This window comes from Microtus pennsylvanicus, chromosome 4 (genome assembly GCF_037038515.1).
Source record: "Microtus pennsylvanicus isolate mMicPen1 chromosome 4, mMicPen1.hap1, whole genome shotgun sequence".
Lineage (NCBI taxonomy): Eukaryota > Metazoa > Chordata > Mammalia > Rodentia > Cricetidae > Microtus > Microtus pennsylvanicus.
This window is the reverse complement of record NC_134582.1, coordinates 78,942,555-78,961,377: the sequence shown is the minus strand read 5'-3', so window position 1 is coordinate 78,961,377 and position 18,823 is coordinate 78,942,555. Positions and strand designations below refer to the sequence as shown.

Here is an 18,823-nt window from a genome sequence, read left to right as displayed (position 1 = left end):
TTTAAGAGCCAGAGAGGGTGGAGGACACCAAGAAAACAGCGCCTTTCAAATATAGCAGGACTAAAGCACACATGAACTCAGAGACTGTGGAGCATGCATAGGGCCTGCACAGGTCTGTGCCAGTTGGGGTCCCAGTGCTGAGAGGAAAAGTGGAAACAAGTCTTCATCCCTATCCAGAAGCTATCGCCAATTGATAACCACTCAGAAAGGAAAAGTCAGCTTTCTCCAACAGAGTCTCACTAGGTACACAAAACACTCTTAAGAATAGACCCATGGGTAATGGAGGAAGGTCATTGGCTAATAAAGGAACTGCCTTGGCCCTTTTTTATTGGTTAGGACATAGGTAGATGGAGTAAACAGAACAGAATGCGGGGAGGAAGAGGAAGTGAGGTCAGACTCGACAGCTCTCCTCTCGGGAGCAGACGCCTCAGCAGAGACGCCATGCCCCACTCCAGGGCAGACACACGTGATGAAGCTCCGACCTAGAATCTTCCCGGTAAGACCGGTGCTCACAGATTATTAGAGATGGGTTGATTGGGATATCAGAATTAGCCAGTAAGGGCTAGAGCTAAGGACCAAGCAGTGTTTAAATGAATACAGTGTCTGTGTAATTATTTCGGGGCATAAGCTAGCCGAGCAGGCGGCTGGGGTGTTGGGGGCGCAGCCCCGCCGCCCATATTACAACAAATGACGCCCAGATGTGTGGCTAACTGAGTCCACAGAAAGCCTGAGAAAGCTTGGAAAAGAATAGAGTAAAGCATGTTTCTTATGGCAATTTCTTGGGTCTACTCTGCTTGCCAGAGGCAAGCAAGCGCCTCATCTAAGAGAGGCTTCCTGACTCAGCTTTAGCTGCAAAGCCTGCAGCTCATTAAGAGGTCCTGCCACGAAACACTTAAACGGTGTTGACGAAAAGCTGAACACATGCTTTTCAGCCATAGCAGGAAAAAAGCTGCGCCGTTTAAAAATGCCGGCTTTCTGGGCTGTCCTGCCAGGGCAAACTCTGACTGAGGCAGGAGGGCCGGCTACCGAGAGAGGACTTGAGTATTGTCTGTTGTAGCTCGCTGGCTGGCAGGGACCTTGAAACGCCAGGTGTGGCTATAAACATGGCTGCAGCCTGTACATCAGCCATGAGGCTGGAAAGCTAAGGAATGGGCTGGATCCAGCCGGCAAAGCCACGCCTATAGTCCTACTGATATTGCTCAGTAATTGAAAGGCTCATGTGGTCAGAAAAAGAGAGATATACAGTTAAAGAGAGATTCAAAGACAAAGAAAATTTCTAAATGGTTTACAGTGTGTTGAAAATATATGCAGACTAAAAGTTCAAGTTCTTAAAGTAAAAACAAAAATAAGGAAGAGAGTAGTTGGGTGTGGTAGCACACGCCTTTAATCCAGTGCCTAAAAGGCAGAGACAAACAGATCTCTGTGAGTTCAAGGTGTAGTAGCAAACACCTTTAATCCCAATGCCTGGGAGGCAGAGACAGGCGGATCTCTGAGAGTTCAAAGACAGCCTGGTCTACAGATATACGCTCAAAAAGCAAAAAGTTAACCTAGGAATGTCACAGCTTAGATTCTTAAGCGCCTAGTGATTTAAAGGCGCAAATCAAAAGTGCTCCTGGATAGTAAAAAATTGCAGATTCACAATAGGACAGATTCAGACCACTAAATGAGTCACACTGTTGGATGAATGTACGTAGGCTTGGGAGAGAGAAGAAAAAGAATATAGAGAATAAAGTTAATGGTTTAAAAAAAAAGGTAAAGTCTTTAAAGAGACAGAGTACAGATAATTAAGAGATTAAAAAAAAATAAAGAAAAACAAGCCACGTAAAAATGGAAAATTCACAGAGAGTCTGGATTATGTACATTGTGTTTTCTTTAAAATTTTTGACTGTGAAGGAGCTAAGTACAGAGAGACATTTCATTATATGGGCTGCCAAGTGGAACCAGAATGGATATAAGGGTATTACGATTTCGAAATTTGGATCTAAGGACATGATGCTTTGGAAAGAAGTTTCTTATTTTGTTTTCACAGAGGATGAGACCCTGTTCATTTCTTCTATTCCGATTTGGTATGATGGACCACGTCCTCCTGAAGGGTTGCTGTGAACATCTTCAGAAAATTGCTTTGCTCAACTGCCAACTGAGATGACCCTGGCACACAGGTTATACCATGAAAGACCTAATTAACGACGCCCCCATTCAGCAGGAAGCAGTTTGGAGAGAAAAAACTGCGCCCATGTTCCCAAAATATTGTTTATAAACGTTCTTTAACATTTAAAGGGGGATATGATATAGATATGAATAATTTGCATTAGTATAGATTTTGCTTTATTGATAGAGATTTATGGTCAATTTTGTCATATGTATATGCATATTTCTGCTATTGATTAAGATATTGTGATTGTGTAGTTCATTAAAAAATGTAATGTATAATTAAGAAATATAGATTAGTGGATAATCATCAGTAATAGTCAAGCTTGTAGTCATGTTAGTTAGATTTTCTAGATATATAAAGATACATTTCAGTTAGACAGACATTCTTTATATCTTTCAAAGACTGCAGAATATGGCCATTAATGTTTCAATAACTTAGGACTTTTCATGACAATGAGACACTCTGCTCCTGGCAGCACCAATCTACTTCAAGAAGAAGATGGGCATCGAAGAGGATCCTTATGGAGTTTGATAGCCATTTGGGCAAGAAACTGCTCTTGCCTGGACTATTGCATAAACTGGACACAGAGAACCCGCAGAGAGAGGACTACTGAACTTGCCTAAGGTGAGATGATCTTTCGGGGTTCCTGATTCATGAAAGAGTCTGTGAGACATTCTTCAGGACAAGCAGATAATGACTGCCTTTGAAATTTCCTGATTTATGGAAATGTCTGCTGGATACCATGGGCCTGAAGGCTGAAGATGGATGCCCCAACGGTACAGAGGAACTTTGGGTGACTGTCCAGGCAGCAAGATGTCTCTGTCATTTCTAGAGTTTTAAAAGTTGCTTTTTTCTTGTTTGCTTAGGTAGTATTGTATCTTTCTGGAGTCTTTGATGGAGTTAAGAATAGTTAGTTATAGTTTTCCTTAGTTATGATAAAGATTATTCTAACTTTTACTTGATGACTGTTTTGTTATATGTAATTTTGCTATGTTAAAGTTAAAGCCTTTTTTTTTTTGTTTAAACCGAAAAAGGGGAAATGATGGAGGAAGGTCATTGGCTAATAAAGGAACTGCCTTGGCCCTTTTTTATTGGTTAGGACATAGGTAGATGGAGTAAACAGAACAGAATGCGGGGAGGAAGAGGAAGTGAGGTCAGACTCGACAGCTCTCCTCTCGGGAGCAGACGCCTCAGCAGAGACTCCATGCCCCACTCCAGGGCAGACACACGCGATGAAGCTCCGACCTAGAATCTTCCCGGTAAGACCGGTGCTCACAGATTATTAGAGATGGGTTGATTGGGATATCAGAATTAGCCAGTAAGGGCTAGAGCTAAGGACCAAGCAGTGTTTAAATGAATACAGTGTCTGTGTAATTATTTCGGGGCATAAGCTAGCCGAGCAGGCGGCTGGGGTGTTGGGGATGCAGCCCCGCCGCCGCCCTTATTACTACACATGGGGGCTGGAGAGATGGCTCAGTGGTTAAGAGCATTGCCTGCTCTTCCAAAGGTCCTGAGTTCAATTCCCAGCAACCACATGGTGGCTCACAACCATCTGTAATGAGATCTAGTGCCCTCTTCTGTCCTGCAGACACACACGGACAAAATATTGTATACATAATAAATAAATAAATAAATAAATAAAAGAACAGACCCATGCCCAGCAGTAGAAAATGCACACAAACTCAAACTCAAAGGCATTTTTGGAGGTTCTCTGTCTCATAATGCTTTGTTTGGGCATTATTTTTCTTTTGTCCTTACAGGTCTTTCGGGTATGCATTACAGTTTTCCTGCTGTGTTTTTTTGTTTTGTTTTGTTTTTTCGAGACAGGGTTTCTCTGTGGCTTTGGAGCCTGTCCTGGAACTCACTCTGTAGACCAGGCTGGTCTCGAACTCACAGAGATCCGCCTGCCTCTGCCTCCCGAGTGCTGGGATTAAAGGCGTGCGCCACCATCGCCCGGCTTCCTGCTGTGTTTTTAAAGGATTTCTGAGTATGAACTTGTATGTCTCAGCATCTATATGTTTCGTGGACTTTTTCTTTGATTCTTTTTCTTCTGTTTCATCCTATTTCAGCTTGTTATTATTTTACCTTATTTATTAATTTTTAGATGCTAGCTTGTACTCTAATGAGATAGGGCAAGAGTATGGATTTGAGTGGTGAGGAATTCAAGAGGATCCGGAAGGAGTTGGGAGAGGTGAAATCTTATAAAAAGAGTATATTGTATGAAAAAGGTCTATTTTTCAATAAGAAAATTAAAATTTCAAGCCAGGTGGTGATAGCACACACCTTTAATCCCAGCACTTGGGGGGCAGAGGCAGGCGGATCTCTGTGAGTTCAATGCCAGCCTGGTCTACAAGAACTAGTTCCACGACAGGCTCCAAAGCTACGAGAAACCTTGTCTTGAAAAACCAAAAAGAGAAGAAAGAAGAAGAAGAAGAAAATTTAAATTTAAAAAGAAAACTAAGGAAAAGCAAAGGAAAGTAAAACAAATACAGCAATGTGGCAATAAGTAAAAAGAACAGAAGAACACACCGAAATACGTTAGTGTCTACAATGATCAGCCAAAGATGTTCATGCCGTGCCTTCCATGCATGTGAATAGGGGCATACACACAAACACCACCACCCCCCCCACACACACACAGACACATACCTAAGTAAATAGTTGCAATAAGTGAAGTGAAATGTAGGGAGAAAAAACAAGGCAGAAGAGACATGTACTCTATTGAAAAAAATCTACATAGCAGATGAAGAGGCAAAGAAATGGAAATGGAAACAGATCTGAGATCACTGAAGAGGTAAAACCTAAAGCATGTGGCAATCAATATGGGGTAAAAGATGAAAAAAGGAATCAAAAGCAATTCTAAAATTTACAGTCAGAGAAAAATGAATGCTTTTTCCCATTGACAATGGCCTGGCTCATCATGCACTGATTCTGATCTAACAGGCAGGTAAAAAAGAAAGAAAGAGAAACGGTAAATAAAGGAGAAGATTTAAAATCTAGAAAAATCTGTCTCCTAGAAGCCTTTCCACATGATGCACCTTATTGGCTCAGTTGAGAGTGTGCTTCCCTAGCATGTACAAAGCCCAAGCTCCAGCCCAAGCAGCATCCACATTTTCTTTGCTTTCCAAACACACAAAAATTACACTTTATATTTGGTTCAATTTAGGAGTTCTAAAATATTATATTGGGTTAACATATTATAAAAAGGGAAACTATAATTTATCCCCAGTAAACAGTATAGCTATTTTCTTTTAAATAACCCATAATTTCACTTAGAAATCTATAGAAAATCAAGTAAAAACTGCACAAAGTCAGCAAGCTAGTGTGAAGGTACAGCTGAAACAAACCCTTGTGGGTAAAGAGGCCTAGCCTGAGACCTACAACTCCATGTCAAATACTGACCTCTCCATCACTATCAGATATCACTATGAATAAGTCAAGTCTACACTTCTTCTTTATACTGACGGGACTGGTGGTTTCTTGATCCTTCTTCTCTGAGTTATGGCTTTCAGAGGCTTCTTTAATTTTTTTCTTTCTTCGTGGCATCCTTTTGCCTGAAATGCAAGTTCAATAATTTACTCAAAGTATATTTCTAATCAAGAGGATATTTCTAATCAAGAGGTTATTCAATTTGGTCATGTAAAAGCAAATGACAGCCATTTAAGGGAAATGATTCTAGATTTTAGAACTTTTCACTATTCATTAAAATTTTTGTCATTTTTTTTCTGCAAAGAAATATATACTTGTATGCATATCCCTATCTATACAGGTGATGGACATATGTATGCATCCAAATAAATCTAATCTCTCTAGTGAAATTTCAATAGCATAAAAACAATTTATCTTGGCTCCTTATACATTAATTTACACAACTGATTTCCTCAAGTGTACATTAACAATTTACCCAAAAGATCTTTTAAAAAAAAAAAATAAGATCTATTTATTATATATACAGTATTCTGCCTACATATATCCTATATGCCAGTAGAGGGCACCAGATCTCATTACAGATGGTTGTGAACCATCATGTGGTTGCTGGGAATTGAACTCAGGACCTCTGGAAGAGCAGCCAGTGTTCTTAACCACTGAGCCACCTCTCCAGTCAGTGCTCTTAACCTCTGAGCCATCTCTCCAGCCCCCAAAAGATCTTTTAAAAAAATACTAATACTCTTAATCAGGCGCAATTGCTCCCAGCACATCAGAAAGCAGAAGCAGGAAGATAACCCAGATAACAGAACTATGGTCTCCAAATTTAACAACAACAAAAACCTCAATACCTCAATCTGATAAGGGACTAACCCAAAAATTCCATAGCTAATGTTTATATATTTATATAACCATAGCGTGAAATCTAATTGGTCTTAAAAATAAGAATTTGGAGTCAGCTATCAGGGGGTGAAAGTTGAAGAATCAGCGAAGCAGAGCAGCCAGCCACTAGAGAGTTTTTGCCTCAGTCCCAAACGGTGATCCTGTCCTCAGACTGACTGCTCCTCAGACTGCAATGAGCTCCTGTCATTTATTTCCCAGTCACATCCCTTCCAGTCTCCACCTCCTCAGCACTGGGATTAAAATTGTGACTCCCAAATACTGGGATTAAAGGTTTGAGCCACACCTCTTGGCTCTGTTTCTCTTTTAGACTGGATCAATTTCATATAGCCCAGGGTAGCCTTAAACTAACAGAGATCTATAACAGAGCCTCTGTCTCCCAAGTGTTGGAATTAAAGGTGTGTGCTACCATTGCCTGGCCTCTATGGCTAACTGCTGTGGCTAGTTTTGCACTCTGATCTTCAGGCAAGCTTTATTTGTTACATCATACACAAAATATCACCACGTGTAATAATTTAGATAGCAATGTATTTAAAGGTAAAATACTGAATTACTTCTCAAGACAAAGAGCAAAGCAAACAAGTCTGCTTTGGCTCTGTCATGTGCCTATAATACCAGATTACTTGCATGCTGAAGCAGAAGGATTGTAAGGTAGAAGCAACACTGAAAAAAATAGAGAGATCATGCCTCAGAAAAAAAAAGAATGTTTGCTTTCATCACCAAAGATTATGATGGAGGTTCTAGGTAGGTTAATTAAGGTGCCTCAAAGGGCTGAAGATGGCAGCCCTTCTCAGTAGAAGGTGTGTGTGTGTGTTCGTGTGTGTGTTCATATCCACGTGTACTCACATACAGGTGAAAATAAAAGATTTCAAACACACCTTGAGCAATAATACTTATCACTGACAGAATTATAGGCAGAGTTACAGACAGTTCTAAATCACCAGGTGGGGTGCAGGGAATTTAAACCAGTGTTCTCTGGAAGAGCAGTCAATGCTCTTATCCACTGACACATCTTTCCATCACCCGATTCTACCTTTTTAGAAGACTTAAGTTTCTTGCCTGCATGTATTATGTGTACCACTGTGTGTCTGGTGCCTGCAGAGGACAGAAGAGGGAGCCCAATCCTCTGGAACTGGAGTTATGCACAGGTGCTGAGAACCAAACCTAAGTCCTCTAGAAGAGCAGTAAGTTAAGTGCTCTTAAATGCTGAGTCATCTCCCTACACCAGTGGTTCTCAACCTCCCTAATGATGATACCATTAGGTTCCTCATGTTGTAGTTGCCCCAACCAAAAAATTCTTTTTGTTGCGACTTCATAACTGTAACTTTGGTACTGCTGTAAATCACAATGTAAATAAATGCAAGATATCTGATATGTAACCCTTTTGAAAGGGTTGGTTGACCCCAAAGGGTTCAAGATCCACAGATTAAGAACCAATGCTCTACACACTAACTTCTAACAGCATAAAAATAATAAAACCCTAGCCAGTAGTGGTGGTGCACGCCTTTAACCCCGCCAGTACTTGGGAGGCAGAGACAGGGGTATCTCTGGGTTCAGCACCAAGCTGGTCAAGTCTGATCTACAGAGCGAGTTCCAGATCAGCCAGGGCTACAAAGAAAAACCCTGTCTTAAAAAAATCAAAATCAAAATAATAATATCCTTATGAATAAATTAAACAAAAAGCATATAAAATTTAGAACTAAAAATCTTACACTATTCCTTAAAAGGAGGTAGAAATTAAACTCAGTGGAAGGTGTGTGTGTGTGTGTGTGTGTGTGTTCAAACCCACATATGCCCACACACAGGCAAAAATGGAAGATTTCTGCCGGGAGGTGGTAGCACACGCCGAGCACTTGGGAAGCAGAGGCAGGCAGATCTCTGTGAGTTCGAGGCCTGCCTGGTCTACAGAGTGAGTTCCAGGACAGACTCTAAAGCTACACAGAGAAACTCTGTCTCGAAAAATCAAATAAGATTCTAAACACACCTTGAGCAATAATAGTTATCACTGACAGAATCAACGGACAAACTTCTAGTTATCTCATACCCACTACAGGTTATTCCTCCCAAGAACTCTTACTACATGGTAGGCATCACTCACTAACACGTTGGGAAACAGAAAAAAAAAAAGCAAGTGGCTCTGCTGAGACGACACACGATGCATCTGATTCCAAAACTAGACTTTCTTTGACGTAACTACAGAGCACTGTCTCTCAAAACAAACACGAAAACCCTACATGTCGAGCTCACTTCCTCCTCAGCGTTGCCCGTGTTTGATACAACGACTAAACCGTAGTTAGACAGGAGTCAAGTGACCGGATTCATGCCCAGTTCCACCCCTGCGGAGACCACGCTCGGGTCTCGCACGGTTCTGCCTGTCATCGTCCACCGGGAAACTCAGCCGCTCTACAGGCGACGCAAAGTGGTGGATAGCACAGGTTTCAGTCTTTCTCGGCTGACTACGGCAGGAGGATCGCGAGTTAGAGGCCATCTTGGCACGCAGTGAGTTCAAAGCCAGGACCACCAGAGAGAGCCGGGAGGTGTCTTAGGCGAGGGACTAGGGAAACCAACTCCCACTCGACAACCAAAGTAGCGTGGGGGAGGCGGGAGCCTAGTCCCGTCCTCGAAGTCTGTTAGTCGGGCTGGCGACGACGAAGCCAGCTCGCTCCCGGGAGGCTGTGGGAGCGCAGGGCCCAGGAGGCCGCGAGCCGCACCAGGGGCTCGGAAGCGAGGGCCCGTCCCGAGCCGCCAGCGCGGCCCCGCGTGGGCTCCCGCCCGGCCGACCGGCCTACTCGTTAGGCGGCGCGCCTCAGGCGGAGCAGCCGCCGGCGGGCAGAGAGCGAAAAGCAGGCGCGACCCTGACGGCCGCAGGAGACCGAGGCGCTGCGTACTCACCCCGGCTCCCGCCGCTCCAACGCTGGGGGTCGCGAGCGGCCGCAACTCCTCAGAAAGTGGAGAGCCCGCGAAGGGGTGGGGGGAGCACGGGGACGGGGCGGGGGCGGGGCGCGCAGGCGCAGGCTCGGGGCCGCGTGGGCCGAACTAACCACCCGGAAGCCACGCTCTCAAGAGTGCTTTGGCTAGAACTTGGCCATGGTTTGAAGGAAACCACTAGGGTCTCAAATACCTATAGTAAAATCTTCGAAATCAGCTCTGCTACATCAAGCCTCCTCTGGCACTTTATTTGTATGAATTCTGAGTTACATTGAAATTAAATATTTACGTAACTACTTAGAAACTCTCGGGTAGTAAATTAATGTCTGATCGTCTCAGTAGAAAGCAGAATACCCTGAAACTCAGCTATGGCACGTAGCAATTAGAACGGAACACTTCTGATGATTTGATGTGATGCATTTTTTATAACAGTGTCATTTGTAGAAAAATAGAGATGTGGCTGGAAAGATGGCTTAGTGGTTAAGAGCATGTACTGCTCTTGCAGGGGTCCCAAGTTTGGTTACTAGAACCCACATAGGGTGGCTCACAACTGCCTGTAACTCCAGCTCTAGGCATCTAATGCCTTCTAACCTCTGCAAGTCTGGCATTCATACATATACATAGATATAAAACCAAAGCTTTAAAATACTGAAACTTCTACAAGTGAGCAAAAGTTCCAGATAGCCCATTTCTTTGAAAAAATAAATGCCAATAGCAGAAATATCTAATACAGCAAAGATGAATAAAACATGAAATATTCATACAGTAAAATTCTAACAATTAAAGCTCAACTGAATCCTATGTAACATTTTATAGCCCCTAACAAATCTTGCTGGTGCCAGGCCTTTAATCCTGGAACTCAGAAGGCCTTGGCAAACAAGCCAAGCCAGCCAGGGCTACATTTCTCAAAAAAAAAAAAAGGGTGGGGGGGTGGGGGGGGAGTAGTAGTAGTCTTACTGAAATAATAGCAAGCCAATAAATATGAACAAATATTAAAAGATTTGCACAAACTTAAAGAAAACAGTATATATTAAATGTTATTCTTTTTTTAAAAAATGCTGCAAGATCCCCGCGGCAGTAAGCAGCAGAAATGCTGTAGGTCCCAAATGGTGGCCGCGGGCCATGTGGTGGCAGGTAGTGGGCCCTGGGAGCAGCCAGTCCCAAGCAGAGATGGCTGCCCGTCCCAGAGCGGCCCTAGCTGTGGCGGTGGCGGCAGGCCATGTGGCGGCAGACAGCGGGGCCCTGGGAGCAGCCAGTCCCAGGCAGAGACAGCTGCTGGTCCCAGAGCAGTGGTGGCGGGCCATGTGGCAGCAGGCAGTGGGCCCCAGGGAGACGGCTGCTGGTCCCCGAGCAATGGCTGGTTCCAGGCAGGGAGACACATGGTGGGCGGGCAGAAGACAGAAACATGGATAGACACGACATGCAGGGTGAGGTTGAATGTTTATTCAGGGGGTTATGGAGGAGGAAGGGTGAATAGGGGGACAGGAAGAGAGAGAGAGAGAGACAGAGAGAGAGAGAGAGAGAGAGAGAGAGAGAGAGAGAGAGAGAGAGAGAGAGAGAGAGAAGAGGAGAAAGAGACAGAGAAGGGGGGAAGCAGAGAAGTGGGGAGAGAGGCAGAAGCAAAGCTGCCTCTTGGAGAGGAAGATGGAAAAGAGAATAAGCTCAGGTTGGAAGCTGAAGATCAGCCTGCCTCAGCGGATGGGGAGGGGAATGGGTGTGGCTTGTCTCTTAAAGGGACCAAAACCATAACATTAAATGTGAGTGTTCCTCCTCTATTTTTGTTTAAGAGTATGCTTATAACTTTGTTTATATTGTATTGACACATCTACCATATTACAATGTACATTTCTACCTCTGATACTATTTATATAATAACATTGTTTACATTTGATATGTAATGACATTGTTTACAGTTGAAGATCATTGTCTTCATATATTGCACAGTTGTTTATTCTCTTAGTCTTCAAGTTAGATAGGTATTGAGAATTATATGTTTGTCATATCTATTTTTAGGTTAATCAGGTTTTTTAGACACATAGAGATTATATTTAGTATAGATAGTATGATCTTCAGCCTCTTCAAAGAGCTGTAGAATATGGCCTTTAATCTAACCTAGAATTCTGTGCCAACTAGACACAATCACTCCTGGCAACGCCACTCTACTCCCGAGAGAACGTTAAGCACCAAAGACACTCCACTGGGAGCTTGTCTTCTTGGCAGAACTGGCCTTTGGGTTAAGAAAAGCACATACCTCAACTACTGATAAAGATACAAAACATCCATAAGTGGATAAAACAGGATTGTCATATCTTGCCAAGACAGGGTAGGATAATTCTAAGAAAGTTCCTTGCCTTTAATAATGGTATGTCAGTTATGTTAGGCCTCAGCCAAAGCTGGTTGACTCAACATTACAAACGAGACTTTGGGTGATTGCCCAGGTAGTCAGTTGTCTCTGTCATTTGTTGCACATCTTGGATATCTCTCGTTTGTTAAGTAATATTAATTCCTTTCTCAGATCTTTGACAGAGTTGAAGATTAGATAATTGTAGTTACTCTCTACATTATTTAGATTCCTTGAGATAGAATGTTTAGCAAAACTTTTGTTCTCAATATTGTTTGTTATATTTATTATTTGTTATTATTGTATATAGTTGTATTTGGTTTAGTTCTGTCTTATTTAGACAAAAGGGGGAGATGTAGGGATAGCCCAGCCCCCTTAGGGGGCGTGTTCGCCTCGGGCTAATTTTTACATATAAATCTGGTGAGTGTGAGCCCACTGCCCTCTTTTTTTGTATCTCCTGCTTACTGCTGGATCCCTGGTGTTGTAAGCAATCCCCTCATTAAAATTTGCTGTTTCATATTAAGCTAGCCTGGTTATTACGCCGATTACATATATAGTATATATATAAACTATAAATAGCTCATAGTTTGCAGAAAACTATGTATGAAGACCATAGATTAAAGGACCAGTTGGATAGATGGGTACACATCATGGTAATAATATAAAATCATAGATTAATGGACCAGATAGATAGATTGGTATACATCATGGTAATAACATGGAAATAAGAGGAGGAAGTAAAGAAGAAGTGGGAATAAACAGGACTTCAGATAGATGTCAAGACCAGGACTGATAGCACACACCTAAAATCCAAGCACTCAAGAAGCTGAGACAGGAGGATTGCCACAGGTTGGAATCTGGCCTGAGCTACACAGAAAGCAATAAGCCAACCAGGGCTGTATTCCAAGACCCTGTCTTCAAAAGAGTAATGATAATAATAAATAAGTAACAAGCTGTCAACAGTTGGATAGCAGAACACAAGTACATTATTCTTAGTACTTTTCTGTAATATTTAAATTCTGGAATATCTTTACTGTATTCCCCTATGTCACTGACTTCTAAACCATCCTTCAAAAGCCAGCTCAACTATTTATAACCTGTTCATTTCTCCTATTGCTTCCTCGGCTGCTTAGATATTGTGTCCCATGATATGCTATTATTACTTACCACATGTATCTATAGCTTCCCTAAGACTTGTAAGCCATCTTATAACATTGCCCATGGAACCAGCAGGACAGTTCAGTAGGTAAAGGCACTTGTCACCAAATCTACAACCCACCTGGCAGAAGGAGAGTGCCAACCACCAATCCTGCAAGTTGTCCTCCCCCCTCTGGATACATGGCATGGCACACTTTCTTGTATGTACACACACACACACACACACACACACACACACACACACACATATGCAAAACAAAGAAAGATATAAAGATTAAAAATATTGCCCATGTAACCTCAGCAGGTAGCAAAGGGCCCAGCCAAAAGAAAACACTCAATATCTGTGAATTGAATTCAGATGAATTAAGCTGGGAGCAGGTATCACATAAGGCCTCAAAACAGCAGTTCATGGGCAAATGACCTGGAACGTAACATACAGCACAGTATAAACAGCAAAGGAGACCCTGCCTCAACAAGGTGGAAGATGAGAAGCAGCTCCTTAGAGTTGTCATCTGACCTCCACCACTGCACAAACACGCCCCTACTCACATACATCACATGTGAGCATACACACATGCCAAATGTTTAAAGACTGTGGTTTTCATGCAGAGCACTGTCTCTGGGGCAGAGCGTCCCTGTGTAGCTGAGGACGATCTGAACATACTGTGCAGCACTCTCAGTGGAAGGAAGGGAATGTGGCTCAGCAGCAGCACGAGGAGCTCCCACTCTCCCACAGGGGCCTTCAGTCAGACAATGCCAAGTCCTTGACCATGCAGCACATAACAGGATTTTAGGATGAAGTCAGACATGGAGGCACGCACATATACAATAGAGGAAACAGGAGCTTAAGGTCAGCCTCAGCTACAGCAAGTTCAAAGGCAGTCTTCAGACTCTGAGACTGTCTAATAAACAAACAAACGAAAACAGTAACTATCAAGAGCCAAAGAGAAGCAAAATTAGTGAGTTTACAAAACAGTGTCCAGGCAGAGTGGCACATACCTTTAATGTCAGCACTCAGGAGGCAGAGGGAAGTGAATCTCTGAGTTTAAGGCCAGTTTGGTCTGCATAGTGAGTTCCAGGACAGCCAGGGCTCTGAAAAGAGATCCTACCCAATTAAAACACCCCCCAAAAAAGCAAAGAAAATACAAGTGAGGGGCTGGAGAGATGGCTCAGAGGTTAAGAAAACTGACTGCTGTTCCGGAGGTCCTGAGTTCAATTCCCAGCAACCACATGATGGCTCACACCCATCTATGATGAGATCTGGTGCCCAGAACATTATATACATAATAAATAAATTTTAAAAAAAAGAAAATACAAGTGATAGAATTGTAGGGTCAGCCGGATGATGGTGGCGCACACCTTTAATCCCAGCACTCAGGAGGCAGAGACAGGCGGATCTCTGTGAGTTCAAGACCAGCCTGGTCTACAAAGGGAGTTCCAGGACAGGCTCCAAAGCCACAGAGAAACCCTGTCTCGAAAAACCAAAAAAAAAAAAAAAAAAAAAAAAAAAAGAATTCTAGGGTCAACCCCCAACTCAGTCCTACAAAACTCCAGACCTATATTTACTTGTTTATTGAATGTTGCACTTAGATGTCTAATAAGCCTCCCCAGCATTAACTGTCAGGATAGCAACGAAGTAAAATAAATACTTCTAGAAATATTTTTTAAAAAATAAAATTATAAGTAAGGTGCATTTATTTAGATTTAGGTATAAGAAAGAGTTAAACTCAAAGTCACAAATACTTTGGCCCTAAGAAAACACAGAATGGAGCCAGGTAGTGGTGGCATCTACCTTTAATCCCAGTACTCAAGAGGCAGAGGCAGGCAGCTCTCTGTGAGTTTGAGGCCAGCCTGGTCGACAGAGCAAGTTCCAGGACAGGTTCCAAGCTAAAGAGACACCCTGTCTCTTAAAAAAACAAAAAGGAAAAGGAAAAAAGAAAGTATAGACTGGTTTTTATTTTAATTACATTTATTTACTTGGTGTGTGTATACATGTTTGGGTCTGCGGAAGAGATGATGAGCTGTGGAGGCCAGAGGACTGATCTCGAGTCGTCACCCTCTGTCTGCGGCAGGCATGCATAGGAGATAGCTGAGCTGAGGACCCTATTTGATGATGAGCTGTGGAGGCCAGAGGACTGATCTCGAGTCGTCACCCTCTGTCTGCGGCAGGCATGCATAGGAGATAGCTGAGCTGAGGACCCTATTTGATGATGAGCTGTGGAGGCCAGAGGACTGATCTCGAGTAGCCACCCTCTGTCTGCGGCAGGCATGCATAGGAGATAGCTGAGCTGAGGACCCTATTTGATGATGAGCTGTGGAGGCCAGAGGGCTGATCTTGAGTAGCCACCCTCTGTCTGCGGCAGGCATGCACAGGAGATAGCTGAGCTGAGGACCCTATTTGAGTTTGGATTATAAATATACACATGCATCCTCTTGTAACAATACACTTGACACCCCAGCTCTTTCACCTGTATGTACTATACACAGGTTCCTCTCCAAACAATATACCTAGCAAACTCAAAACCTCAACCCCCAGTCTGCATCAGGCTACACATACTCCTATCTCTGAGCAGAAGTTTCTCCACCCCTAGTAACAATCAAATTTAGACAGTTTCTATTTAAGTGTGTGCCCAATATATTCAGACATGAAGAACAGAAGGAACAATCTGGTCTGAACTGGTTTTGGATGATGTGCAGCAAAGCAAAATATCTAGAAATGTTTTAAGGAGAATCCTCTATTTACCATCTCATGATGCCTATGCATAGCTGTGTGTGCATATTTCTAAAATCAGATACGTTATGGGAAAGGACATGTGCACTAGGAAAAGTCAATACATGAACTAATCTATCAATCAAAGAAGAAAACCACCTAAACTATACAGCCCATTGTAACCAGCCCCACCTTCCTTTAGACTCAAAAAAAAAAACCTGCAAGGTGCATCGTGAGCCCTTGAGTGCCCTCACTCATATGACCTACTGTCTATTGTAATCATTTTATAGAGGGATACTCATAAAATGTATTATTGATTTGCTCCAAATAAAGATAGCATGCTTCTTTTGTAAATCTTTGTGAGCCCTTATCTACTGGCTTGAGAAATGTCTCCCATAGACTCATACTTAGTCCCCAGTTGGTGGTGCTGTTGGGGGAGGTTGTAGAACCTTTAGTGGGTGGAGCCTTGCTGGAGGAAGTACATCCCTCAGGGCGGGCTTTGAGAGTGACAGCTGGCTGCAGGTCCCCTGTCTGGCCAGCCACTGGCTCTGGGCCTCCTTCCCTCCAGAGCTGTAAGCCAAATACAGTCTTCCTTTTCTAAGTCATTTTTAGTCTAGTCTTGGTGTCTATCACAGCCACGGAAAAGGCACACCTTATTTCTTCAACTCTTTGAATGAGAGGAAACGAACACAGAAACACTCAACCTTGACCCTGCCCACCCAACCCCAATCATTAGTAACACTTGTACCGCGGGAGAGTCCCAGGGATCAAATTCAGGTTGTCAGGCATGGTGGCAAGCACCTTTACAGACTGAGACAGTCCTTTTCTGCTTTTACGAGTCAGTGACTCACGTGTCTTAAACTAGCCTTGAACTCCTGGTCTCCCAATTCTATCTCCCAAATTGTCGGTTAACTGGCCTGCCTTGCCACACCCTGCTTAGTGTGTTGTTTCTGATCCTTTGAGAGGTCTTCAGGAAGACAAGCACTATCTCAGTAAGCAACTTTGGCTCCTTTGGTTATTTTGAAATTTCAACTCTCAGTAGGAAAAGCAAACTAGAATCCTGGATCGGGGCATCTGTCACTTCTCTGTCTGCCTGAAAATAATGCCTAAAGTGAGGCATGAGTGCACACCTTCAGTCTCAGCACTCGGAACGCAGAAGCAGGTGGACCTTTGGGTGTTCGAGGGCACTCTGGTCTACTTAGCGAGTTCCAGGATAGCCATGGCTACATAGAGAGAACTTGCCTCAAATAATAATAAGATACCTAATATAACAGTGATATAATAATGTAATATATATAATAATATAATAATAATTCAAGTCTGTGCTCTACTTTACTCCATTATCATGTGAAACAGTGGCTTTTCAGATTCGATCTCTTTGTCTTGCCTTGAGAGATTCCATTTTACAAGCAGCTTGTTTTGTTTTGTTTGTTTTTCGGAGACAGGGTTTTTCTGTGTAGCAATGGAGCCTGTCCTGAAACTCGCTCTGTAGACCAGGCTGGCCTTGAACTCACAGACATACACTTGCCTCTGCCTCCTGAGTGCTTGGGTCACCGCCGCCCAGGAAGAATAAATTAAAATCTTATTGAGAAAAACAAGCCCAAGAACTTTGATCAAACACCACAGACCAAGAAGAGGATCTAACTCCCTCATTGATCGAGGAAGGTCATTGGCTAATAAAGGAACTGCCTTGGCCCATTTCATTGGTTAAAAGATAGGTGGGAGGAGTAAACAGAACAAAACGCTGAGAGGAAGAGGAAGTGAGGTCAGATTCCACAGCTCTCCTCTCCAGAGCAGACGCCTCAGAGAGACGCCATGCCCCAGCTCCAACCCAGGATGGACTTAGGCTAGAATCTTCCTGGTAAGACCGGTGCTCACAGATTATTAGAGATGGGTTGATCGGGATATCAGAATTAGCCAGTAAGGGCTAGAGCTAAAGGGCCAAGCAGTGATTAAAAGAATACAGTGTCCGTGTAATTATTTCAGGGCATAAGCTAGCCGAACAGGCAGCTGGGGTGTTGGGGACGCAGCCCCGCCGCTCCTATTACTACACCTCATCTGGACCCCATAGAGTGACTAAGACTGAGATGGCATTAGCCTCCACACTGACCTCAAAAACATGATGGCAATCCTCCTGCCTCAGCCTCCAGGGTGATGAGACCACAGGCATGCACCACCATACCTTACTTTTTATTGTTTGGGTTTTGTTTTGTGGGTTTGTTTTGTCTCGTTGAGGATCTACTGTAAAAGAGGCTTGCCTTGAACCCCTGGTCATCCGCATCCACTTCCAGAGTACTTCCGTGGCCTCAAACAGTCTCTTTGTGTAGCCCAGGCTAGCATCAAATTTGCATTTCCCTCGCCTTAATCTTGAAAATTTGGGGATTTTAAATATGAGCCACCTTGATCAGCTACTAACAAACTTTTTTTGAGCGAACTATATAAGATAGACAACTTTATTACAGAGTAACGTGTCATCAAGGGATGGCAGTGGGCAATGGCAGGGACCGCTGGGGAGCAAACCACTTTAATGGGGTGAGAGTAAACAATAGCCAGAGAGACAGTGTCCTAATTTACATTTTACTTAGGCTTTATACTATTATAAGCCTCTAGCAGATAGTTTACCAATGGATATTTTCCTGTCCTGGTGACTGCCGGGTGTTTGGATTGACTATTTTGAGAGGGAAAATGTGCGCTTTTGTTCTTTATCTGAAAGCCTCCTGCTATGTAGTAATCTCATGAGCTCTTGGAATCAGACTTAGATAATCACCAATTAATGACCTTCTGAGCATTTCAGGATGTCACAGGTCTACCCAGGGCCTTAGATGAGCCCTCTTGCTGACCTCTGAATTTCCCCCTAACAAGCTTTATTTAAGAAAGAGCCTCATATAGACCAGGCCGGCATCGACCTCCTGATCATACAACCCCTAACTCCAACTCCCCTGTGCTGAGACAAAGGGCCTGTGTACCATCATATCTGTCTTTCTGTGTGTGTTTATGGGTTTTTGTTTGTTTGGTTGGTTGGTTTGGATTCTCGAGACAGGGTTTCTCTGCGGACCAGCCTGGCCTCAAACTCACAAATGTCCGCCTGCCTCAATGCTGGGATTCAAGGCGCGCGCCACCACAGCCGGCTACCACGTCTGCTTTAACGAATTCCTAAATAAAACAGTTCTAGAATCTGGTCCTTCGGTTCCCTACCAAAGAAATGGGA

At 43.3% G+C, this 18,823-nt stretch overlaps 1 protein-coding gene across 7 annotated transcripts in view; it reads right to left on the bottom strand.

Annotated features, from left to right (window-relative positions):
- Uimc1 (ubiquitin interaction motif containing 1) overlaps positions 1 to 18,823 on the bottom strand; it is an 87,274-nt gene that overhangs the window by 68,257 nt on the left and 194 nt on the right. For 3 of the 7 annotated variants that reach the window (XM_075969545.1, XM_075969547.1, XM_075969551.1), the window contains exons 1-2: positions 9,371 to 9,464; positions 5,555 to 5,706 (exon numbers count right to left, since the gene is read on the bottom strand). In XM_075969545.1, coding sequence (XP_075825660.1) covers positions 5,555 to 5,698 — 144 coding nt within the window. In that variant the 5' untranslated portion in view covers positions 5,699 to 5,706; positions 9,371 to 9,464. Of the gene's footprint in view, positions 1 to 5,554; positions 5,707 to 9,370; positions 9,476 to 18,823 lie in introns of those variants that run through there. The other 4 variants (XM_075969546.1, XM_075969548.1, XM_075969549.1 and 1 more) reach the window with 3 other exon arrangements.